The 25,520-nt window shown below is 44.2% G+C and overlaps 1 protein-coding gene across 1 annotated transcript in view; it reads right to left on the bottom strand.

The window, feature by feature from the left end:
- Positions 1–19,181, bottom strand: part of MGMT (O-6-methylguanine-DNA methyltransferase) — a 107,139-nt gene extending 87,958 nt beyond the window's left edge. Inside the window, exons 1-3 of the mRNA XM_026036228.1 lie at positions 19,023–19,181; positions 18,282–18,325; positions 7,458–7,597 (exon numbers count right to left, since the gene is read on the bottom strand). Coding sequence (XP_025892013.1) covers positions 7,458–7,597; positions 18,282–18,305 — 164 coding nt within the window. The 5' untranslated portion in view covers positions 18,306–18,325; positions 19,023–19,181. The remainder of the gene's footprint in view (positions 1–7,457; positions 7,598–18,281; positions 18,326–19,022) is intronic.
- Positions 19,182–25,520: the final 6,339 nt, after the last annotated feature.

Below are 25,520 nucleotides of genomic sequence, written 5' to 3'. Positions count from 1 at the left end.
TTTTATCACTAGCAAGCTCTCATTTTAATACGCAGAGAGGCAACTGTGAGTATTTATCTTTTGAAGGATTCTATGCACTCAACAATCTCATAAATTCTTCAAAAAGCCAACAGGAACATACCTGTAATAAAGGAGAATCTCTGAAAACTAGAAGATGAGCTGTTGGGCATCTATCTCCTTGGAGTTGGGCATTTATCCTTGGAGTTATTCTCATTTAATCCATTAATGAACAATTGATTAAGGAACTCGGAAAGGCTGGGTGGTTTAGAGGCCGGGTACTAAGGCAATCCCTGATAATGCCAGTAGGGAAACTGTGCTCACCATGAGTAGACAGTTATCTCCATTTCACCAGGAAAACACGTAAGCTCCTTTGACAAAGAGTTAAAAATTCACAAATTAAATCTTTTGTAGCCATTTTCTTTTAGAGAATCGGGGAGGATACAGTTCTTTAAAAAGAGTGAAGCAGAGTGGCACAGTGGCCAAGAAGTCACCGAGCACCGAGCGGTGTCGAGTTCCTTTCCTAGTGTTGAGGATGCGGCCCCAGGAAGTCTCCCAAGAGCCGAGCTGGGATTCCTGGAGCCTGGAAAGGAAGCAGCGGGACGGCTCCATGGAGGCAGCCGTGCCGTTCGCTTGGTTCAGACCAAGGTCCTGCAGGAGAAGGGGGTTGCAGCTCTCCACAAAGCCAAGCCCCGCCGCGACTCCATTCCCAGAGATGCTGAAAAACTTGGTGAAAAACTTGGCACTTCGACTGAACTAGCAGAAAACAGACATAACTTCAGTATCTGTGTTTCAAGGAACAGCGCTGCACCCAGAGGTGCTGCCAGGCAAAGGAAGAACCAGCAGCTTTGCAGGTGGGAAGTGACACAGGAATCGGTCCAAAATGTGCAACACGATCAACAATCCAGTCACTCCTTAAGTATATTTTCCCAGGTAACTGTTTCCACTGTCTTAGGGAGACGATAACATGAATCCCAGTTTTCAGTAGGATATACATTTACCTTGYTTTACTTGAACACAACAATGCTCCCATTAGTAATATTTTTTTTACTGTACAAAACAGCGCTAGCTTTCCAAGGAAAAAGTCCTTGACCAAAATATCAGAGGATATTAAACTGAGAAGTGATCTACTGATGCAAATCATTAAATCTATTTGCATCTGCTTACTGAACCCTAACACAGAAATTAAACTACACAGTGCGGGAAAAAGAGCTGGTTTTGCATGGTTAAAAGGAGACATCTTGGAAGATCCAAGCTCTATGTCATTAATTTTCCTTCTTCCCCTCATTAACAAGTAAAATGTTTTCACTGCTTGAAAAGTTTTAATAAATAGGAAAAAGCAGGGCAGCTGACATAAGTTTTTAATGTAATATACAAGAGCTTTTAATATTTTTACATATATTAATGTAAAACCTAAAAAAAAAAAAAAAGTTAAAAGGTTACATTTGTGAGGAAAGGAAAACGACATCTCCAGTTAGAGAATGAGGTTTTAAAACTTTTTTTTTCTTTAACTCTTTCTTTCCCTGCCCTGCCCGGGGGAGTCACTGTGACAGCAAAGGGTCCATTCTGCAACGGGGCGTTAAGCACACGTAGCGCCTCACAGGACTGAACCCCGGGATGCTCCTACCTCACGTCACGCCACACGTTAACTCCCGGCTCCAGAGCAATCCAGAGCGGGAACAGCAAGGCAGTTTCCCAGCCCTGCACGGCGCGAGGACACTGACACCTGCACCCTCCGCAGGTGGGGACCACAGACACGCGGCAAACCCTCCTGGGAAGCGGGCTCGCGCTGTCCTTGCTGCAAGAGGCTTTCCTGCAGCCTGGGTACCTGCTTGTTCTCAGGCTCCACAAAGCGCCGCCTAAGCTCAACCCAGTTCTGCAGCTTGGAATTATTCTCGGCACTGTGCCTGGGTAGCTGTGTTTTGCTGGGAACTAGAGAAGTCTGGGAAGAAAAACAAGATGAAGAGTTGCAATATGTAAGAATACCCACTAATTCTGATATATAAGGGAAACATAACCCAGGTAATTATGCAATCCATTTTTCTATCTTTATGGCAAAAATCTACAGTGGAAAAAGCTTCCACTGCATTAATCTACTACTGGTGCAAGAAGCGGAAAGGTTCTACTCCCTGCAGCCTGAATTACCCAAGTTAGTAAAGATATTAGGGAGGGTGTAATATCTTAGGCACAGTATAGGGCATGGTGTGAGGAAAAGATTTCTTTCCTAGGAAATTTGAGGAGATGGGATGGCCTGGACAAATGTTCACCTCCACTTTGCGGAAATTATTTTTCATAATGATTAAGGCTCTATATCTTCTGCACCAGAGAGCAAGCCATCGCATCTGTGATATTTTCAAGTGGGTGTCTGCACAAGTTATATTACCCAATACAGCTTGTTGTTATTTTTGCCATTCTAAAATATCTCCACTGTAAAATGTGAGCACTGGGTTGTTATAACATTTCTTGCTTTGGAAGTCTTTGCCAACCATCTAGGTTTACAAACATGCATAACTCCATAGCAGCAAAGTTGTTTGCTCCTCTGTGCACTGAAACTGTTCTCTCTTTTCAACAACATGACATAAAAATGCTACATTAACCTTAGATCTGTTTTTTTTTTTCTTTAATAGTCTGATTATTAGTCAGTCGATAATTGCACAGCAGAAATTTAGCTTCTGTTTAAACATGAGCTTCCTCAAAGGCTTCTCCAGCTGGATTTATGGACAAAAACACAGCCCTCATGACTTGCAAAAAAACTACTTCTAYTTGAATCTTTTAATAGTGCTTTTGACACACGAATAGAAATGCAGCAGTGCTGTCAGGAAAAATAACATCTCCAAAGTATGGTATTGATTACAGCGGAGCTGCTGGAAATTCTCGCCAGCCTACGTGAGGGGGGCATGTGGATTTTGCCAGCCACGCAAAATCAAGTTTTTCCCCGCTGGGCGCTGCGGCACGCAGAGCAGGCGCTGCCACCCGCAGCCCGGCCACAGCCGCAAACTTCCCTGCGCTTTTCCAGGTCRCTCTGCTCGAGTTTTTGAAACGCGGCTTCCAATATAAAGTTTTCTTATCTTGAAGCAGTATAAACAATCTAGCACCTCCACAAGAAACTCTGACGAGAAAACCTAGCCCAGTTTATTTTTAATAAAAGGAGGACTATGCTATATAATAACTCTTCCTGCCACATCCATTGAATCTGCTGAAATAAAGATTGATGCCTGGATATTTGTAGACACTTCTACCACAGAAGGCAATATTTCTCTCTCTTTTTTTTTTTTTTTTTTTTGGGAAAAATCTTCACTACCTTCTCCCTGGCATTTTGCAGTAATTTGAAGAAAGTAACTGCACCATTTATCCTATCATCTAGTAGGTATCTGCATGTTTTAATTTTTAAATAATTGACAAAAAAAAAAAAAAAAATCCAGGAGATTCATGAGATTTCTGACAGTCTGGTATCACGAGATATCAAAAGACATTCAGAAATTAAACCTGTAGAAATATACGATACAAAGATTTTCTCTGCTCCTTCTGGTAGGGGCTCTACACAGACACCCMATGCATGGTTCCACTTCTGTGCATGTAAATAGGGGAGCTTGGAGAAGAGCTGGAACTGAGGACAAAACGCAGAGTAGCAGACRGATCAGGCCGAGGACACGTTGACACCAGCCTGACTCACCTATGGGGTTCCCTTGACTTTGGGGGAACTAAAACACTACTCGTTCCTGAAGGACTTAGCACGTGCAGACATATGGAGACCGTATCTCAAAGCTCATCTGCTCATACTGGCACCTACAAAAGCTTTACCTATGGAACCGGTTTGCTGCAGCCACCACAGAGCAACTCATTACACTGCAATTTAAAAAAGGAAGATGCTGCCCAAAGCAGACTGTGGTRGATGATACATGCAGTTAGCCTGGATGACTGCAGTCCTTGGATGACACAGTATTAAAGTATATATTCAAGAAATACAAATTTTATTCCATCTCTTTGAAAATATGGATTGTGCAGCTGAAGCACTTCGACACAAATTTACAAGAGCAGGTTTCAGGGTAGGTATGCTCACAATGCTGAAGCAACCTGCACCAGCCTGTTTCCGAAACCCCTCCGTGATACCTGTGAGCGTTGCTGCTGCAGATACACTCCGTGCACTTAAAGCAAGTGCACCCACATAATACTGAACATGTAGAACAGACCGCTGCCCCAGCCCCAGCAGAGCTTGGGGTGTATCGCACACGGCATCATTCCTGACTCCAACCTTCCCGGATTCCCAGGGAACAGAGCGAGGCGCCCGCTCCCACGGCAGAGCCGAGCCTCGGTTCCGGGGAGGCCACGAGCGCCGCCTCCGTCCGTGCAGCCAGGGTAGGGGGTCTAAAGAACAAGTCAGGCCCCAAATCAAACATCTAGACTGGAACAGCAGCGAGTGCTTTCAAGCTACCGCACGGAGACCGCCAACAGTGTGCACTGCATTGAAATTGCCTGAAAAACGTGCAGTCAGCAAGAAAAAAGTTTTCAAAAACAGAGTTGCCTGAAAGGTCCTGTAAGGAAAGCAAGCTCAAGGGAAGGGGTCTGCTCCCCAAACAGAGATCATCATTACTACGCTATGTGCCTGGACCTTAAAACCCGGCCAGTTGCACCAGGAGCAGAATAGCTTTAAATTATTACAATTACTTTCATCTCGTTAATGACCAATTCCTTCGTGCTCTGAATTGTTACTTTGTTGCCTCTTTTAGTCTCAATAATAATCTGTGTTCTTAATTTTTTAGCAGAGCCATCACAAACCCCCTCGTATCTCAGGTGATTAATTGTACAGCATCTTTCAAGCTGTAAAGGAGCCCGAGATCCCCCCGTACAAATCGTGCCATTAAGGAGTCATTCTGAACAGGTCTTTCTACAACTACCAGCTTTGTCTGACAGATTGCAAGTCTTTAGTATTTACACATTTCAGAGGTTTACTTATTTTTGTTGTTAAAAAAACCCCTAAAATCTATATTGATTGTTACATGTAATTCTACGTTAAAAGTCCCAAGAACTGTGGAGCAGAATACCAATATTTATTGCTAGACTTGTGCTCATTATGGTTCTCTCTGACAAGGGTCCATTAAAATCAATTTTTATGTTTCTTATTTTTTTTTTTTTTACGCAGTGTTCTTACCATAGCATTTATTAGCCAGTTAGAAGGAACTCCGGGCACTGATTTGTTTTTATTTTATTCTGTCAGAAATAACGAGCCTGGTTTTTAACACCGATTCACCAGCAATCAGCAGAAGAGATTAAACATTACACTCCAGCACAAACATTCACAGATGTCTTTAAAACCTTAGGGCTTTATCACCAGGAAAGACACAAAAAAGAAGCCCCACCTTTTGCCTGCCTTTTGAATTTAAGTTCTTAGGAAACTGCAAGAGCATCCTCCTCACCACTTAGCTTCTGAACCACGCGTGACCTGGGAGAGCAAAATTCCCTCTGTACCACACACAGGGGCGCATATAAATCCTGTGATCCGGGAATTTCAAAGCACTCTCGAGATGCTACCGAAGCCTCCACGCCTCCGAGATGGGGAACTGAAGTCACCTCCCCGCTGAGGATGCTGAAAGATCGCGGTGAGGAGGGAGCCACCGTGTCCATAGGAGATCTCCCTTCCTCCACTGCTGTCCTGCAGAGCGTTCCTCAACCAGCCCATCTGACCGTGCTCCAGGAGAGCCAACGGCAAGACCAGGAAATGAAGGAGAAGAAAGAGAAGCTCTCTTCATAAAAGGACAAAACCCCTTTGCTTCTTAGCTGGGCTGATCTAAGGATGCGAGAGACACACTGTTTGGCAGAAGCAGCATCTTTTATTTAAGCAGGAAAAATACACTGGGGTAGAAAAATGGCCATGGGTACATTAAGGACAAGGTCGTAACAACAGATCTTGCTTCTTACCTCTCCAGGAGGACTTCAAGAGCACACCAAAAACAACTGCACATCCCTCACCCACCTTCTTGGTCWCTACTAATTACTAAGCCCTTAACTATTTTTTTCTTCCCATAATCTGTCTCTTCAATTGTGGAGCCCTCAGTTTTCAGTTCCCACAACTCCATGAATGCTCCTTGGTCTTCAGCTTTTGTTTTCTTGCCATGCTCCTTACTTCTTAAAGAAGAACAAAAGCCTCATGCCRGCCACCACCAAGACATTACAGACCTTTACACTGGTTCTTCACCCACTTGCTAGAGGTCTCCTCTAGGGTGAAGAGCCCTGGTCTACCTGTTCCTCCACAGCAACTGCAAACATCAACTGCAAACCTATCTGAAATAACTGCTCTGTTTTCACCCCTCATCAGCAGAAACCCAACACTCAAAGCATATATGAAGGAAACAGAAGTAGTTATTTCCATATTGCTGAAGTTGGCAAAACGCTCTGTCATGTCTAGAGGCTCAAGGGTTTTAGAATTAGAGGCAAAAACACATATTTCAACCAGAATATATATTAGGCTTCATATTTATGATTAATGTTACACTTAAAAAAAAATCACAGGGACGTTAAAAATAGAAAAGGAGATAAGTGCAAATCAAAGAAGCATCTGAGAAGTGAAGAACAGAGGAAAAAAGGACAATATTGAGACAAGTCAGACTTGTTCCAGTCACAGCAGGAAACAAAATTCTACAAAAGACTGTGGCAAAGGCTGCAACTTTAGTACCAGAAAAAGAGCTGAAGGGACCAGTCTTAATAAATCATCTAGCAATTTTGGCAAAGGAAAGGCTGGCCAGTCTTTGTGCTGAGGAGCAGGGTGTCAATATGTGCACGGCCAGCCCTATGTGTGAGCCACACGCTCCGCTGCCAAACCCTGTCCTCTTGGAGGCCACAAACAGGCAAAACGAGCTGGAGTTGGCCGAGGAGGCCACTACTGAAAGCCTCTCCATGAGCTATGCAGCCCAGGCAGCCCTGATTCTGCCCTGTTGGAGCAGCCGTATCTGCACACATGTTCTCCCCATGCTGCTCCCCAACCAAACGAGGAGCTGCAGCTTGAATGCAGGTGTCAATCTTGTCCTCACCTGTCCAAACTGGAGAGAGCAACTGCAATAGCAGGCACTGCCACACACGTGGGCACGAGAGCAGCACTGCTGAGGAGTCCTCACGTCTACAAGACGCACAAAATACACAAGGACATCTTCTCCCATAGTGAGCAGTGCTTACGGCGTGCCCAAAGGCAGGAAATACAACATACATTCAAAACCTGATTTAAACACTATTATTTCCTGGAATGTTTCTTGAATAATACCAAAGATGCAATAGAGAAAAACAAATGTATCTTGGAACTGCCACTCCTTCCAGGTACTCAAGGCTGCTTTTCCCTCTGCCAGGAGAGAGTGAGATGTTTCCAATATGGCTAATAAAAATAAGCAAGCATAGCTGTTTCTTAAATGCCCTCAAGAATCTGTTTTCTCTACCATGTTCTTAAACATGGGATCGGTAGGACACTAACTTACCTACTTGGCAGCTCAGTCATTTTTGGAAGCYTTATTTCATGCACGCCTTTTTCACACCCAAAGATTTCCAGGTTTCCCACAGGGCTGGGCAGAACTGTATGAACCACCTTGCACTGGGGTTCTCTATTTTTTACTGCGACCTGTTCAAAACAAAACAAAAACAAAACACACAAAAACATCACAACTCAATCGTGTGCATGTTCTCCTAAGGAACTTGTGTAGTTTATAAAAGTAACTTAAAAAAAAGCAAGAAAACAGCACATTTCAAGTTTCTTCCACTATAACTTTACTTTCAAAACTCTGTCTAACAATTAAAGTAAAGCATTTTGTCTGTTTTAAGAAGTCAGCACTAAATAGTATCTAAATCAAAGCCTTAAAAAATGTTAACCAACTGCACAGTGACCTTCATAAAACTCGCATGTAACAGCAGTTTCATGGTTGGTTTGTCAGCCAGCATCCAAAGCGAAGCGTTCTGACACTGATTTCAAAAGGATTATGATGACAATAAAGCATATTCACTGGCTTACAGTAGCAACATTATGCAAATAACATCAGAAACACACACAAAGTGCCTGCTGGAAAAAAAATATGGAAAAAAAAAAAATCAGTCATCGCTTAATAAAGGAAACATTTTTTTATTCCCAGGGTTGCTAAGTTGAGCTTTTGCGGTTCCTGACAGAATGTGCTTGTAAACAGACACGAGGCATTTCTGAATGCTCTGCAAGGCCACCACCACCACACAGGCCATCCAAGCAGGTCCGTCAAACCCCGCCTGCCTGCAAAAACTTTCGCAGAGACACACTGTTGAGCTGCACCCCGTTTGCCTTGTCACATCCTGGGAAAAAGAACGGAGAGCAAGGACAGAAAAGGCTTTTTWAAGAGTCACCCGGACACCAATGCTTAGGTGGCGATGCCAAGAATCTTAGTCCTAAACCAGTAAGACTCTCTGCATAAACTGTCGTTTGCCTCATCCTAATCCCCCTTTTTGGTAGCACTCAGGAYGAGCAGAGTTCCCAATTCCATGGCAGGACAGCGAGTGCAGGAGGYGGGAAGCGCTTCCGAGCGGCTCCGTGCAGCGAGGGGCTCAGTACACAATATCCTTAAAGACACTAAAATGCTAAAGACACCGAAACGCCTCTAAAAGGGAAACCCACCTTACCGCAGCGCTCCGGTTTCCAAAGCAAACGACTCGGCCACCCAGGGCACTGTGTGTTCTCACAGAATTGCTTCCTTGGCTCCTAAACCCTCCTACACTGACTGCAGATGAAGGGAGCTGGGACAGGCAGCCTGCTTTTGCAATGTCTTCTTACAGGACTAGCAAATAAATGTAAGAATTAATRAAAACCATACAAACCTATTACCACCTCTTCTTTTTAAGGCAGGGAAGGAAGGCAAACTGCCCTATGCAAGACTCAGTGATGCTGCGCAAAGCGTGCAGGAGCAYTGACACCCAGTATTTAAATGGTGCACAAGCAGCGCGGGGAACCAACACAGGACGAGGTCCCCTCAGATCCGCCCTGGCACTGCAGGGCACCCGGGTACTGCCAGGACCCATCTCCTGCACCCCAATTCCTGGGCACTGCCGCCAATCCGCACCGCGCCACACAGGAGTCCRCTTCCCAAAGCACCTCATCGCACTGCTTGTTACTTGGAAAACAYCCCGGTGGAGCCCTAGGGAAAAAAACTAAACAGTTAAGCTCAAGTTTTTGTTGTCTTATGGATTTTTCTAAAAAAAAATGGAATTTTATTCACCAGAATATTAGAATTCTTCTTGCAGGAAGAGCCTATTTTCACCTCGACTTTTGCCTTGGTCCTTCTCCTGTTTCAAGCCGAGGACACACAAGGATTCTGCACCTCAAGGCAGATGTCTTAATAAAAAAGCAATGTAAAAGTTTACATATTTAGAAAAATGGCATGTATTATTCTTTTTTAATTTGTGTGACAGCCCTGCACTAGGCGCTCTGAGCTGCTATTGCATTTTCTACAACTATTTAGTTGTAAGACAACAGCTTTCTCATTCCAACAATACACAGGACATGGCAAAGCTAAAGAAACCATGAATAACGAGTTAACACCAAGTTAACAGGAGCTTTACAGACACTGTTTATAGACGAAGACCTTGCCACTTTAGCAAACACAACTAGTATTTTCAGCCTTTCTTACCATACACATCAGGCAGTAGTATTTAGGAGTTTATATCTAAGAATAAAGCTGTGCTTGGTACCACAATGCCCAAATACACATGCAAGCAGACAAGAGCTTCCAACGTGAAGGTCACTGYACAGATGCTACAATATCCTTTATCCATGTATTAAAGTGTCTTTTCCCTATATATCTAAGCAGCTACTTAGACGGGCCACAGAAAACATACATACCAAGACMGGGTACTGCAGACAATGCTGTTTTAAAATAAAAATGACTTTTTAATTAAGACTTAAAACATCACAACTTTCAAACACACATTAGACTTCATTTTACCAGCTGAAATTACCTAGTACTCAGACTATTTACCGCAAACAGAAACCTAACACTGGCCTAACACTGCACATAATCTTCACCTTTTAACTCTGCCCCATGGTTCAGCTCAACCCTCTTGCTGCAGCCACGGTTTTCAGTACCAACGTGTCCTTTTTGATTAAAAGCAGATTTTATTGAAGTTTTCATTAATGTAATTGCACTGTGAGTTGTCTTTCATACTGCAGTAAATAATTTGGAATTGTTTTCCACTTTGCACCGTTCCCTAAAAYGCAGCGCTCCGCTCTTTATTACAGCCGGAGCCCCACGCAGCCCGTTCCCTCATCCGCAGCGAAGAACGGACACATAAACAAAAAAATAGCGTGCAGAAAAAGCTCTAGGATCAAGAGGGTTCAAGGAGCCTGTGCCAAAGTTTCCGTGCGTCTCCGCTCTCCCGGGAGGTTCGTGTTTTCCAAAAGGGGAGGCAGGGCAGCCAACCCCATGGAATTTCCTGTGCTGCAGCCGCGCTGTGCCCCTAAATTACTGGTATTGAGCTGCAGGGGGAAAAAGAATGCAAGTCATCTCCACGAGCATCGCGGCCCCACTGCTGTGGGATCTTCGCTTCAAGATCCCTCTGTGCGTGTCGGTCCTGAGCCCCGAGGAGCAGGGATCTGTCCCCGTCCCCATCAGAAGGGCTGGACACAGGATCTCCTGGCTAGGAGGAGCGGAGCTGCCGCTGATGGGTCTCCCTTGCAGAGCCCTCTATTTATTTCACTTTGTTTTAACAAGAACATGTTAGTACACCACACCACTACCAAAATATTAATTTATTATGACAGTCTCTGCCACCACCTACCTCTCACTATAAATATTTTGATTAGGGTACCACGTGGCAGTGCTGCAAATGAAAGCGCTGTGATTTTCTTTTCCTCACGTATTTCTTCAAGAACCAATGCAAAATCTCACTGCTAAATCTAAGGTAACTTCTCCTCACATATAATCTTTTTTCTTTTTTTTTTGAACTAAATTGTTCAAACAGATTAATCAGTGAGCTTTTAAAGCTGTCTCCAAAAATAAATGCATTTAATAATTCGGGGTTAACAAACTTAACTGCTCAGTTAAAATACACACAAATGTAAATACAGCCACTGGGATGAAGTGGCATTAAAATTCTTGTTCCCCATTACATTTAGCATTCCTCAGACCCAGAGAAGGTAATGTTTCTACCAGTTCTGAAGGAGGTCCCCAAGCACCACTGCTGACTGACTATGCACATTTAAAGGAATTCAGATTAATCTGATTCTTCCACAGCATGAAGATTATTATTACTGAACAAACAAACCCCTCCACACACAGATGTCAAGCCTGGGTTTCTCATGCAATCTTGGTCCCATGCTGGACTAGCCTAGAACTACAACACGCTGGCTCAAAAACATAAAAATTGCCCGTTGCAAAATTTCCTGATTTCACCGCAGTCATTGCGAGCACAAATCACAGGGATTCTTAGCCGCAAAGCTGAATTTCTGGACGTGCTTGTCTGAAAAAGGCAAAGCCAGGGCAGTTTGGGAGCTCTGGCACTGTCTCGGTAGGGCACTGACCTGCTCACTTACCTCTGTCTCTCCCTAAATACATCCTGGATGTATCTCTACTATGTCCTAGCCCCTCTGCCTACAGCATGAACTATAATTCTCAGACATCTATGTGGTTTCTGGGCATTAGTGACTTGCCAGAAAGCAATACCAGCACTTGTTGTTTCCGAGATGATGGGTAAATGCTGAGGAATTGCTTCTTCACTCTAATTCCAAGAAGGAAATACCACTCCTGGACTTCTAAACAAAGGGTTATTGTAGGGTTTTCAGTTTCTATTTATTCTAGCTGTAGATTAAAGTTAACTCAGTGAAATCCTGAAACACTGGGTTTCAATTTCAGATGAACCCTGCTGTTGTATCTCAATAGCTTGACAATTTGCTCCATCTTTTTGATTCTGTTGCTACAGCAGGTCTTCCTGACTCAGTAAGTTTACATCCTTCTCACAAAATATTCTTATTACATGAAATGGATTTGTCAAGGCAGAAAGCATGAGGGTCTGCCTTAAGAAATAAGTTGGGAAGGATCTGCCTCCATCAGCCTCATCCCCACCGCAGGAAGGTCACAAGAATGGTTAAACCTTGACCATTTAGAGATCCCTCCGATTTTGGGGCATAAAGATCTGGTGCCGACTCTGTAAACATGTTCCCGGGCACAGAAGCTATAAAWGCTGGTGTCTGGTAAACTCATTTACTCAGTACATGCTTTACATATGCAGGTATGGTATTACAGGTGGAATAAAGCAGCACAGTGGTAAGCAAAGACATTAACAGAATCACAGAATCCTTAAAATTGGAAGGGACCCTTAGAGACCATCCAGTGCAACCCCCCTGCACATGTAGGGTCACAGGGACAGAGCCCACAGTCTCTGTCATATCAAAAAAATAAAAAAAGAAAGAAAAAAAAAGTCTATTAAACTATAATTCTATATAATATACAGGTATTATATAAGTATATGCTATATATGTTATCTATGTTATATGTTACCCATATGTATATATGTTATCCATGTTATTATATAACATGGAAATATAACTATGAAAAGTCWCTCATTCTTACTCTAAAAAGCAACTGTGAAAGAAAAGTGCACAGGTTCTACTTTATGTTTATTCTCAATTAAAGTCATGTAACTGATCAAAACAGAACATAGGAAAAGATTCTCACTCTGTCACACTGCAGCTTTATAATGTATATATTTAAAATATGCATCAGTGACACTTAATGTTCTTGAACAGTGCACAAGACACTCTGTATTTGTGCCAACCACCACGCAACTACTGCTCTTTTTTTTTTCCTTTTCTAAAAAGCAGAATTAAAGCATCTGGTCCCCATATTAATTACAAAACACGGTAGCCTGGATTTTCTCCAGCATTTTCCTAATATCCACAATGGTTCTCTAAGTAAATCCAACCCTGGTTAAGCCAAGCCTGTAACTTCAGAGGGTGTGAAAACAAAAACCTGCATTCCTATTTCCTGGCTAGTGGAAGTTTGGGAATGAAATGTCACACTAAGCAAATCCAGTTTTAGTTTGGGGTGGTATACCATGTTTTTTACCTTTCAAACAACAAATCCCACAAAAGAATACAACAGTACCAAGCTACAGAATTAAACTGCATGCCTTAAATATCTACAAACACAAACACATTAGGCCACTAAAAATCACGGCCCATCTTCACTTACCACCAGGTCTCTCTGCACAGAGATGACAACACTTTCACAGACCAGGCAGCGTTTGTTTCCCACAGCATTTAAAAAGTGCTCAACAACAGCAAACACCTCACTCTTTATTAAAAGAATCACAGGCAACAAAGCAAGTTTGTGTTGTGGCATCGCATTATGGTGCTAATCCTCTTTGGAGGACAATCCAGAGCCCCCCAAATGCTGCGCTATCCGAAGCCTCTCCGAGCGGCAGCAGCCGCGGGCTGCCTGGCAAAGTCCTCACTCTCTGCTTTTGGCAGGCGGGAGTCCTCGGGCTCCGCCACGCRCCGAGCACCCAGGGCACCTAGCAAGGCTGCCTCAGATTTCGCTTGGTTTTAAAGGATGATGTTTTAATTGCAAATAAAACACCTTCTTTTCATTCAGAGCAGACYGGTAGGTTATTGCTACTATATTCCAGACTACATTAAAAAAGTKCACATTGTACTTCATCTATTGGTGCCACGTCAAGCTTTGATTGAGGATGCTCGTATGAGCAGATACTTTGTTTTACACACAAGTGGACAGTATAGAAACATAATATACTATATATACTAGTGGATAGCTTAGAAAGGAATGCAGCTCTACTTTGTTTCCTAGAAGAACCTACTAAAACCTTTTCCTGAACCCCCTCAAAGCCCACGTAATAAGTGCTTTGCATCCGACCCAGCTCTTGCATTCCAGAGAAACTATTAAAAAAGAGAACTCGGCTCTGAACATGCAGCTGCCACTGCTGTGAGCACAGAGCAGTTTTCCAAAATACATGTTTTTACATGTTTTTAGAATATTTATGCCAGCATTTCATATGACTAGCATGAATACGATAAATATTATGGGAAAAAAAATGAGTGTTTACCGATACTAAGCAATTCTGATTTCTATTCTARTATTTTGAAAAACTAGGTATAATTGAGCTAAATATCTCCCAGCAGGCAAGCAGGACAAAAAGATTTCTTTGTTGTTTTTTCAGTGTTTGGGGGGAGGGAAAAGGATATCCATCCAGGATACACGGAACACAGAGGGCCCTTTGGGACCTTTCACTGCCCCAAACCACGACCTGTAACGGGCAGGATCTCCCCAGACTTGCACGAGTGGCCACAACATGCCCAGAAAGTGATGATGCCACTGCAGAAATTTGCTTTCAGCATCGTCTCAGTGCCCGGGCAAAATGAAATGRCTTAAGTGCAGAAGCACCTAATTGCTTTAGGATATGTCGTTTCAAACAGCAGATTGCCTGAGATAATGCAGTGACTGGAGCAGAACCGGACAAGAAATAGAGTGCCATGAACAGGTAAAAGAGACCCAGACGCAGGGCAGCTAGTTCTGTAGTAGCCAAGCTATGCCAGGCACGACCCAAACCGGCTGTGTGTGGCTTGTGCTGGTGAGAAGCATCTGTAAGTCCCAGCACAGCCACCGTGTGATCCCAGCTAGCTTGCTGCATTGAAGCTGCTGTGGTTCTTACTCTGCTAATGACCCACAAATAGATTAGGCTCCCCTGTTTTCAAAACTGAAGTCTGTCTGCAGACTCCAGGATAGGGCTAGCACTGCTGGCCTGGGACACTGAAGAATTTAGGCTGACTACAGATACGCCAGARTGCCTCTCTGCACAGCACTCCATACAGGCAGTCATTCCGACCCTCAGTCCCCTACAATGCGGGCACAGCCAGGGTTTGTGGTCTGGCCAGTGTGATGCTGTCTCTGAAAGCGTTTCCCTGCCACGGAGCAGCACGTCCCTCTGAGAGGGAGCAAAGCGGCTGCCGCCCGGCGCGAGKGCGGGGAGGGAACCCAGCCCTGCAGGGCAGCCAGGGCCGCCCGGGCAGCTGCCTCAGGAGCCCCAGGTCTGTGCACGGAAAGGGTTAAAATAAAAATGTTCATGCATCAAAAACACAACTGGTGCTCCCAATCTCTTCTCCCGGCTCACAGACAATAATAAATATCCCAAAATGCGCTAAAAGCAACTTTATACTGTGYTCTCTTGGTTTCCACTCTGATTTCTTTCAAGGTCGCGTGGTCATAAAACAACAAAAAGTCCCCTAACACATGAGCCTAACAGTGCTCAGGAGCAGAGCCRGTTCCCACGGGAACCTAACTGCCCCGGCCTGCTGCCTTCTCCTGCCTTGAGGCGCTTCCAAGATGCAAACCAGAAATAAGGACTCGCATCTCCATCGCTCCTACAGAAACTGAAAACACAAACATGATAATTACAGATCTCATTGCTGAACTATGACAAAAGGAACAAACACCATTAACGAATGTAAGAGGAAGAACGTGTTCTCTAAGCATTAGAGGGTGCCCACGATATCTCGCGGCTAGTTTAAAAGCATCTTGCAGAGAGGAAACGCAAAGCAGGGAGGCAGCGGCCGGACTGCCCCTCTCCCGCACACGGCAGCGTGATTCACTTAAAACCAAGCCCACTCGTCAACACTTTAGGAGCTACCCTGTAATTATCATAAAGATGCTTGTTGTGTAAGTGGTATAAACACTCTCTGCAGGAGGTTATGCCTTGAAACACTAAGGAAACACAAAACTTACCTGCTAAAATTGCTGTCTAATGTATAAGCACATATATACGCATAGCAAGCAAGGCATTTAAGTGCCCCACTGTTACACGGTTCAGCTGTGTATGTAAATATGTGGCAACTACTCTAAAACAAGGAAACGATGAGTATTTAATCATAGGAGACTTGTATCAGGTTCAAGGGAACTGGAAAAGGACTAAATGGAAAAAAAMCCAGCAGAAGAATGGCTTTAATATTGGGTAACATTTCAAATTTTTATCACCTAAATCCACCAAATTCTTGATCTGCTCCTTCTCGCGTTCTCTGCAGAGCTGAAGTCAGGACCAGCTAAATAAAAGATAATGCAACTAGGCATAACACAATAAAAGATATTACCTTCACAATGCATTATTGCTGCCAATTATAAGAATCACTTCAACTTAATTTCAAAAGCACAATCACCCTCAACTGTAACAGTCGCTTTTTTAAATTTCAAACAGTATTACATTAAGGCAATAACTCACCTTCCAGCTATAATATCAGTCTCCCTTATTGCAAAAATACATTTCATAAATACTTCTCATCGACAAGTCAAGCTAATTCAGGTTAATTTTATTGTATTTTGGTGCTATCTCACATTTGTGTGCAATTACCTTTATCATTTTATTGCCATGCCAGAAAGTAATCAGAACAATTATTTGAAAAAGGAGGTGTATAAATTCTAAATCACACTTGCTGGCATTTTTGATAAAATAGCAGCTTTATCTCAGAAAGTGGCAGGGACAACGGATAAATCATGCATCAGTCAAGTGCAGCTGACCCCCAAGTGCATTGCACAATATCAGGAGTGCTTCAAAAGAAACTTTCCTACATAATCCATCATTCTTTGTAACACCRAAACAGCTCTACCTGAAGAGCAGGAGCTGGAGAATAATAACAAAATAAATCTAAGCAATATGAACAAAACCATTAATAGTGCTCCTTTTTAAGCTAAAGGACAGTCAGGAAATCTGAATTGTGTTCAAAAATGTCACTGGAATCTGTAAAGCGAGTGGAAGAACAGCTTTAACCGCAAATGGAATGGTGACCTGTGTGTTAAAAATCCTGTAAACACACAAATTCACGTACGGGAAAGTCGTAATAAATAATAAAGGCAAGAGGAGAGCCCACATGCAGCCAGAGCAGTGCCCAGGCCTGGCTGCTCCCAGAACCTTCCTTATCATTTTCTTATTCCCCCAACCATGGGTGCAACCACTGCGGAGCACCCTGCCCGTGCAGTAGCTGCTTTCTGCAGAAGCCACACGCCAGGTACACGTGTCTGCGTCCTCTCACGCCCACAGGTGGTTGCACTAATCACCGCAAACTGCAGACTAAGGAGGCACTGGAAGTACCCGCGTGGCGAGGGCTGCGTGGAGCCGGCAGCATCACCGGGCACGGGAGGGCAGGGCGAACGCTCTGCTCCCCGACACGGAGAGGTTGCCCTGCTCCCCGACAAGCAGAGCTGGGAGCTCCCCTCGCAGCCAGCGCCGYGGCCTGCAGCTCGGAGGGAGAGCGGGAAAGTGAAAAGGTTGGATAACAAATTACTGGTGTCGTCTCGCTTGCCAACTGTATCACACGCGGCTTCCAGTGAGACCGAGCTGGTGATTCCTTCAAGAAAGTAATCAAGTATTTCTCTGCAATTATCCCCGGTACTCGCTACAAGGTGTTTTCAACTAAAAGGCACACAAATACGAGGAGAGTTCAAAGGAAAAAAAAAAAAGGCAAAAAAATCTGTTTTCCTGAACTTCTCCCTCAACCATTCCATTTCAAAAAGCAATTTACTTCTGGAGAACAAAAGGAACGTCTTCCACAGAAGGGTGTGAGACAGACGTATGCCAAAATGCTTCCTCTAAGCAACATGATGTCATGTAAAGCAGATAAAACCAGACATGACACTATTAAGACGCTTTTAATAGTGGTAAGAGTAGGAATAGATAGATGTGCAAGGTTGATTGCACTAGAAATACCATGTTCCTAGAGCAACATTGCCAATCACGACACAAAAATAGTTATTCTACAGAAAAAAAAAAAAAGGTATTACTCCCTTACTCCTCTTCAACAGCCATTTCCACTTGAAGAACATGGCAAATGACTAAAAATTAGCTGGCGCCTGTCTTTTGGTAAGGTCAGTTCTCCTAAATTCCTTGATAAATACTATGTTTCTTGTTTACCGTAAGCATTCATTTTCACACACTTAAATACCTCACTGAAGCAGCCAGTCACAAAATCAAATGTGTTTTTTTTCTAATAAATGAGGTTTTTATTAGGAAATGGAAGTAAACAGCTAAGTTAAGAGTGAAAATGCAGCACTGTCCTATTAGGTTATGCTCTGTGGAAGATAGATATGTGATGGGGAAAGGTCCACTGATGCCTGTTACCGACCATGACAGGGCTACAGAGATTTACAATGCAGCATCAATCTTGTCAAGCGCATTCTTAATACTGACTGCTGGACACTGGGGAGCAAAACAAACTATGTTATGTGAGCCCTTTTGTAATGCTGCACTTTTAATGTATACCTAAACACAAGGATATTTCGCTAGAAACTTACTTTTCGAACACGCTTTGCTGCCATGGTAGATGGTGGAATTTTGCCTGCAAGGGGGAAAAGAAAAGAATTCTCGGTTACAATGAGATTTAATTTCAATTCCACAGGAAGAACACGTGAATATTATCATTTCTCTTATCACTACCTCTAAATTATTATTTAGCCTCTAAGCTTTAAGTATATACAATATTAAGAGGGAACACGATCTTTCTTTTTTTGCAAGCTAACAGAAATTAATATTTCAAAATATATATTAAGCAAGGAATTAATGAATAGGTGAGAATTAATAGTCGACATGCTAAAGACGTCTCATTACAAGCACTGCAAAACTCTCATCCATGGAATAAAAATGCTCTTAAGACACACTATTAAYGTAAGGAATGTAGGGGCAATCATGCATTTCTGACTTATTAAATAATCTGTCGGGTTTTAGATAAAAATACACATCTGCATAGAAACAGACAATTTTTAAGGAAGAAAAGGATGTGACTTTGACAGAAGTTATATTCTCGATTCAAAAGCAAAGAGTGCAAGATAATAAGAAAAGACCTAGGCTGGTTAAATGTTAGAATTCCAGTTGCAGACAATATCCAAGATCAACATTGAGTATCATAAGCAAAAACTCAAGCAGGATCCTCTGTGCTGCTTGCTAGGAGAGAGGCGGAGGGCTAGTCTAGGACGGAGGAGGAAGGCTGGTCCTCCATCGGATAAGCCCAGCACTAACAACTGCTCTCTGGAAATAACCTGTGCTCGTGGGTTCCTCCTCAGCCAGCGACGGGCAGGAGCGCCGAGAACACGGTGCGASGCGAAGCACCTTCTGTATCAGTCGCTTTGTGCAGAAAATTATATTTGTAAAATAGCTGCAAGGTAAACATTGCCACAGAGCAGACTTTGAAGGAAATTAAAATGTCAAAGACAGCATCAGAATAAAAGTAATCGGCACCTGCGAAGCAAAGATGTCACATACAGGCTTCCCCTCACCTATAAATCATCCCTCACAACAGTCGGGAGCCAACAATTATCCGGCGGCTCGGCTCGCTCCTGACGGGAGCGCTTCCCAGCACGCCGAATTCCTGACGGGAGCAGCACCCGGCACGCTGAACGCAGAKGAGCTGCCACCAAGGCGAGGCCCGAGGCTCCTCCTTGGCCGTGCGGCTGGGTGGCATGGCCAGGCACCAAGKCCCCCAGCCGGGAAGCCCATCGGGGCTCAGGGACATGCCATGAAGGGCGCTGAAGGGGCCAAAATCACATCCACAATCGGGGAAGCCTGAAGCAAAGTTCTACTGGATCTTCATGGGGATACCACTTACTACAATTCATTCTTCAGGACTTTAAGTATCATATTTAAGATTATCTTTGGCTTTCTTATCTTTTGCCCCTTTCTGGAAGGGAGGCTTTTCCTACTTGGCAAAACAACCAGACATGTTGTTCAGTGCAGAAGGCTCCACTGAGACCCTGTCATCCGTTCCCTCACGGTGGCTCCAGAAGCAGCCAGACCACAGAGGAAGCCAGAGGTACCTCCTGAGGGAAGACCAAGAGCTTGGGGAGGTGGGTGGAAGAGGACAAATTAATCAGGAGAGGCTGAAGGATGCACAGGGAGAGCCTGTGATTGACTCCTCCTCTTGACCTCCCTCTGCCCCAGGTTGAGCTGCTCAAGCACCTGCTGATCTCCAGCAGCAACAACCACCTTCTCCTGGTGGGCACTGGGGCACACAGAGCTCGTGGCGACTGCAGCAGGCTGAGAAAGCCGCACGTGGCCTGGGTGGACATCAGTAGGCTCAGAAATAAAACCCAGCCCTCCCAAAGGGGTGGCAGCCTTGCAAAGAGACAGTCCTGCTTCGAGGCCAACACGGGCCTCTCTCCTTGCCTGCTCCAGAGTCTCCTCCAGGGCTGATTTTGCAGATCAGATCCCCAGCGCTTCTTTCCTTGATTGCACAGGAGCTGCCACTGCTCAAACTCAACCACACTATGTGCGACRGTGGCTCCTTGACAAAAACTGTCATAGAAAGTATTTGTCTCCATCTATGAGCTTGTKATACCAAGAGATTCTCCTTGAAAGAAGTCCTCAGGATCCACAGAACTTAATGCTCTCCAGTTTCGGTCGCAGAATTTTAAAAAGACTATTATATCAAGTYGCCATATGAATAAAATTCTATATGAAAACATTTAAAGTACATTAGATTTTTGGTCAAGATGAAAGCCTGAAAAAAATAAAAAAAAAAAAATCAAGCAATCTATTCTAATTGGGTTCCCATGGTAACTGTACAATTGGGTTTTTCAGTATAACATCCCAGAGGCCCAATGCACACTTGTAAAATATACTTCAAACAGCCTGAATTGTTTTTACATTACAGCACTCCCAGGAAGATCAATTACTATACATCCCCACCCTAACTATTAGTGGCAGGGGATGTTAACACTATTGGCCATATTAACATAAGTCATGTAAAAAACACCACATATCACCATCATTATATAAAACTAATTACACACTTCAGATTCATCAAACATGTTCCCAGTAATAAACCAATACTCGTCCTGTCACAAGATCATGTTTACTGAACGTAAGAAATCAACCCCAAATATATGCCAAGCCATTTTGCTTCTTATATTGATTTCAAGGATAAACAGAATCAATCATTAATAATTACATTATAAGGTGACCCATAGGGTTAATCATATTCTTGGAAACTCTCGCGACGGAATCCAACGCAGCTGCCTAGAAAGCCGCAACTGAAGAGCCCTCCGAGGCAGCTCTCACATGTTAATGTTAACGTGAGACCAGCGCACTCCACTAAGATGCTACCTCAGTGTAAGTGTAAACAGAGAAGCACTTCCACTGTTCCAATTAAAAATCATGCATTTCTTTAAAAAAAAGATCTTATTTTCAGTGACACTTTGCCCTGCTGGCCCTTGATTTCAGCCTCTGGAAGCTCAGCTGGAGGCAGCCGATCCTTCCAAAGAGTCGGCCACTAGCCCAAGCTTCAAAGCTAGGAGGGACTAACATGTGTGGGATCCAAAAATCAGTATTTCAGTATATTCCCCCTCAAAAAAAAAAAAAAAAAAAAAAAAGAGATTGTGGCTCTCCTGGAACATATCAGCCTCATTCTGAATCAAGGAGCCAGATGCCTTTACATAACTGAATGCAAGGTCCGGGGCCACCTTACTGTGAACGTGCACTTCACGTGGCCAGCAAAGCATGAGAGGGCTCAATGTCAACAGGAGACTGTGCAAGGGATTTCCCTTCGCTCCCCGCCCTTCCCTGGCTTTATACTTGAACACACGGAACGCACACGGAGCAAGATGAAGGGAACAATGTTGTTTGTAAACTGGCCTGCCAGGACACGGCTCCCAAGCTAAAAAAAGGAGCAGCAACAAAGCCAGCCGGCCTGGGTATTTTTAGACGTTGGACATTCCACCATGTGGTTTTATAAAGTTAAGGAATGATTAAGAGTGCTTAAAGTATAAAGYGCTTGTTAAAAAGTTTTAATTAACGGGCTATCTGCAGATCTGAGTAAACTAACAACTGAAGGTAATTATTGCTTGCATTGTACTGACTGACTGACTGAAAGCAGCCACATGATTTAAATATCCCTGGCATGGCAATTATGCAGCAGCAGTATTTATGAGGGAGCATTAATACTTGCTGTCTCCTAACAAGAGTTACYGGGGGGAGCCGGGTTTGGGCCGTGCTGCTGATACACACAACTGTACTGCAGCACCGACTTCATCATAATGGACCATAATTGTCCATCATAATGGACATCATMATTCCTCTCATCATAATGGACCAAAAAGTGGCATTTAAAAATACGTAAAACTCCCGAACAGACCCACAATGACCCAAAGCCAGTATTTCACTTGTGGGAGGTGGAGAAAGTCCAAATATTTGCACCAAGGAACTTCCCTATTGCTCCCTGCAATTAATCCGAAATGCGACTAATCCGGACGTAGGCATTTTTATTATCACCTTCAGCTCTTCTGTGGGGGAGGGTCAYGCGATTTCAGCAGCAGGTCCTAAATTTACAAGTGATTTGGGGAGATATTTCAAATGATTCATACTGTTGATTTTGGCACAGCAGAAGAATAAATTATGCTGTTAATTTTTACATTAGAGAGGGAAGCAGCGAGAAGAGGGAAACGAGAGATGGTCCTTGAAACTATTCACGGGTTTAGTACCTCAGAGCCAAATCTCGATTCAAATCCTGTTATTGGGCTGGCCCAGTTCAAAAGCTCTCCTAAACATGACCATGCACTTGAAATGTTATGGATTTAGCTACAGGCCTGAGTGAGCCACGGGCTCACAGACACAAGCACTAGCTCTCTGTAAGGTCATGCCAAAATCCAATGTAAATTTTTCTTATTGCCTCTATTAAAAGCAAAGGGCGACACATTTACACATATTACATAAATCCTCATTCGAATAGCAAGCATTTTCTAATCTATCTCCTCCTCCAACATCCCCGAACACTATGCTTGAAATGGGCTCCTGATGTGCGTGCAAGAGCAGCCTGAGAACCTAAAAGTTCATCCCAGAAGTTACATCAGCTATAGGTATTGCCGGTATTAAGGCAAAATAGTGCATGTTCCTGACAGGCACAGGACAAAGTGCTGCCATGCTGCTTTTGGACATAAAATAGCAAGGTGGAAACACAATGTTCAAAACGACAGCATAAAGTACCAAGTTGTCATTGTTTCTACTGAAAAGATTTCACAACTCCTTAACATCCATAAAATTCCACAGCCACACAGTTGTGGTGACTCCCTGCTTAGACAACAGGCTGCAATGCACAAGCAGAACATAATTTAGGCAGTTTCAAAACCACATTTTGCATTTCTGAAGAAGACCTGAGCACTGCCTTCTTCTGCCCTTGCAGCTCAGCTGTTCTCCAGGCCCACGTCTCCTGGGACAGGCCTCAGTTTGAGGCAGTATTTCTTCCCCTTGTGTCAGGAGAGTTTTGCTCCTTATTACTATTACTGCCTTTGTACAAGTTCTCAGGCCTGGTGCTGCGYTGCCAGCACAACTTTGCAGAAAGGGCCTCACGTACATCAGCAGGGGTAAGAGATTCAAGAACCGGACATCTGCACTGAGCCAAGCTTGGGCAGCAAGCCAGGTGGCCGGGCCTTTTTCAAATTTAACTATGGCACTAATTGAAAAAGTTATAAAGTTTGCAGGAACAGCCAAGACACATTGCTGAAGCCTGTCACTGCCTAAAGATTTCAGCCCTCCTAAAATTAAAACTCCATCCTGCATTTTCCCATCAGTTACATTGTCTTCGCCAGTCCAGATATCTTATGAACACTCAGTAAACTAGAGAATTGCACAATCCGTCAATAAAGTAAGCGTATTTTGAACTACTGTCCATATGACTCAATTTGTCAGTAAAAACTGCCACCAGCGCTGCGCTTGCAGAAAAATGTCCATAAATGCATTATTGCAACTGGCAGATCGATGTCCATAATAAAAACAAATAGATTTAACAAGTGCTCGCTTTTACGAGTTAGGCTATTGGTGGAATGTGTGTTCAGCTTCGCCCTTCAACTTCTGGGAATGGGCAAGAGGGGCCGGGTTAGGTACTTTGCTGACTTCACTAGTGCTGCAAACAGGAAATTATTCCAACGCAGGAAATCTTTACAAGTGTTAGACTGAATACTAATGCATTCAGGATGTATTTAGAAGTTCCACACATTCAGAACTTAGCATATCGTTCTGTAAAAAGAAAAATTTAACAGCTATGGTAAAAAGCAAACCACTTTTTTACTCTCCCCATGGCAGATTTCGTTTGGGCCAGATGCCTCCCGGGCAGAGCGGCTCTCAAGGCCGAGCTTAAGAACTGGCAGCAAATCCCCCTGCACAAACCAGGACCCCGGGTTTAGGGCCAAGGACAGCCGAGACTCGGCTCACACAGCACCAAGGTGGCACAGAAGGGCCCTCGCTCTGGGAAGCGGCTCTCCCGAGCCCACACATGCCCCTTGGCACCAGGGGATCGCACTCTGCTTGGCTGGGCTGGGTCCAGGTGTTGGCCCACCGAGGTTTAACTCATGAACATCACGATCCTGGTTCTTCCCAGGCCTTAGCTGCGTGCGATCACAGGAACAGCTGCTGCACAAACTACGACCCACTCGTCTCACGTGCTCCCTCCTGGATTTTTCGCACTCCTGCATGTCTCCGGAGCCAGTTTCCCCTGCCACCCGAGTGAGTTCAAGCACAATTTCCCTTTGGCGCGGCCATTCCCTCTTATCCGTGCCTCCRTAACAAACTTAATACTTTTTCTGCACAAGTCCTTAAATTAGCCATTCAAGGAAACCCCGATAACCTTCCCAAAGGGCATGAGCTTCTCCTTCAGGCTACTATCCCTTTAGTGATGCCATTAACTGATTCTCTACATACGTTAAGCATTAAACAGTGGTGACAAGTTAATTACAGAGTTATCAAGAGATAAAGTAGTCACGGTAACACAAGTTGCAATATAACTACAACAGTTTCCTATGGAGCTTCTGTTCRGTTGCTGGTGTAATTGGTGTAATTAACTTGTCATGGATCAGAATGCAGATAGGAATTGCTAAAGCCACCTTGAAAGCTCACATGGCTACATCTTTTTTCCTCTTGAGCTCGAGGCTTTGGGTACAAGTGACTGGATGTGAGATATTTCTGTCGAGAAACAAATCCAGTTTTACTCCCTYTTGGTAAAAGGAGGTAGGAACCACTGGCGAGGAGCCGACAAGGAAACAAACAAATCGGTGCATTTCGGGGCACCCTCTGCGGATCCAAGCCCCGTCCTGCAGCACAAGGGTAGATGGCAGCACAGAGAAAAAGGCCCTCTTAAARGGGTCAGAGAGCTTAAAAGATGCATCAGGTCGTGGGGACATGTTTACGAGAGCGAAAACCCAAAGCGAGGCTCACGGCAAAAGGCAGGAGCTTTGGCAGAAAAGGCGAGCTCTGTGGGWCTGTCCTAACCACAAGAGCTGCAGCCAAAGCCAAGCGGGGCCACAGCGGCGGCCCGCTCAAGTAAGACACAACCCGGCAAGAAGAAAAAAACAGGTAAAACGGGGGGAAAGGGAGCGGAAAACTGCGGCCCTGGGGGATGGAGGAGGAGGAGGAAGGCCGCGGGGCGGGAAAGGAGCCCGTGTGGAGAGCAGGGGGAAGGCCCGGGAGGAGGAGGAAGGCCCGGGAGGAGGAGGAGGAAGGCCCCATGAAGGGGAGGAAGGCCCACACGTCCCCGTCGCGGCTCGGAGCGGGCC

This window comes from Nothoprocta perdicaria, unplaced genomic scaffold, assembly GCF_003342845.1.
Source record: "Nothoprocta perdicaria isolate Ctin4 unplaced genomic scaffold, notPer1 scaffold_172, whole genome shotgun sequence".
NCBI lineage: Eukaryota > Metazoa > Chordata > Aves > Tinamiformes > Tinamidae > Nothoprocta > Nothoprocta perdicaria.
This window is presented reverse-complemented; position numbering and strand designations above follow the sequence as displayed.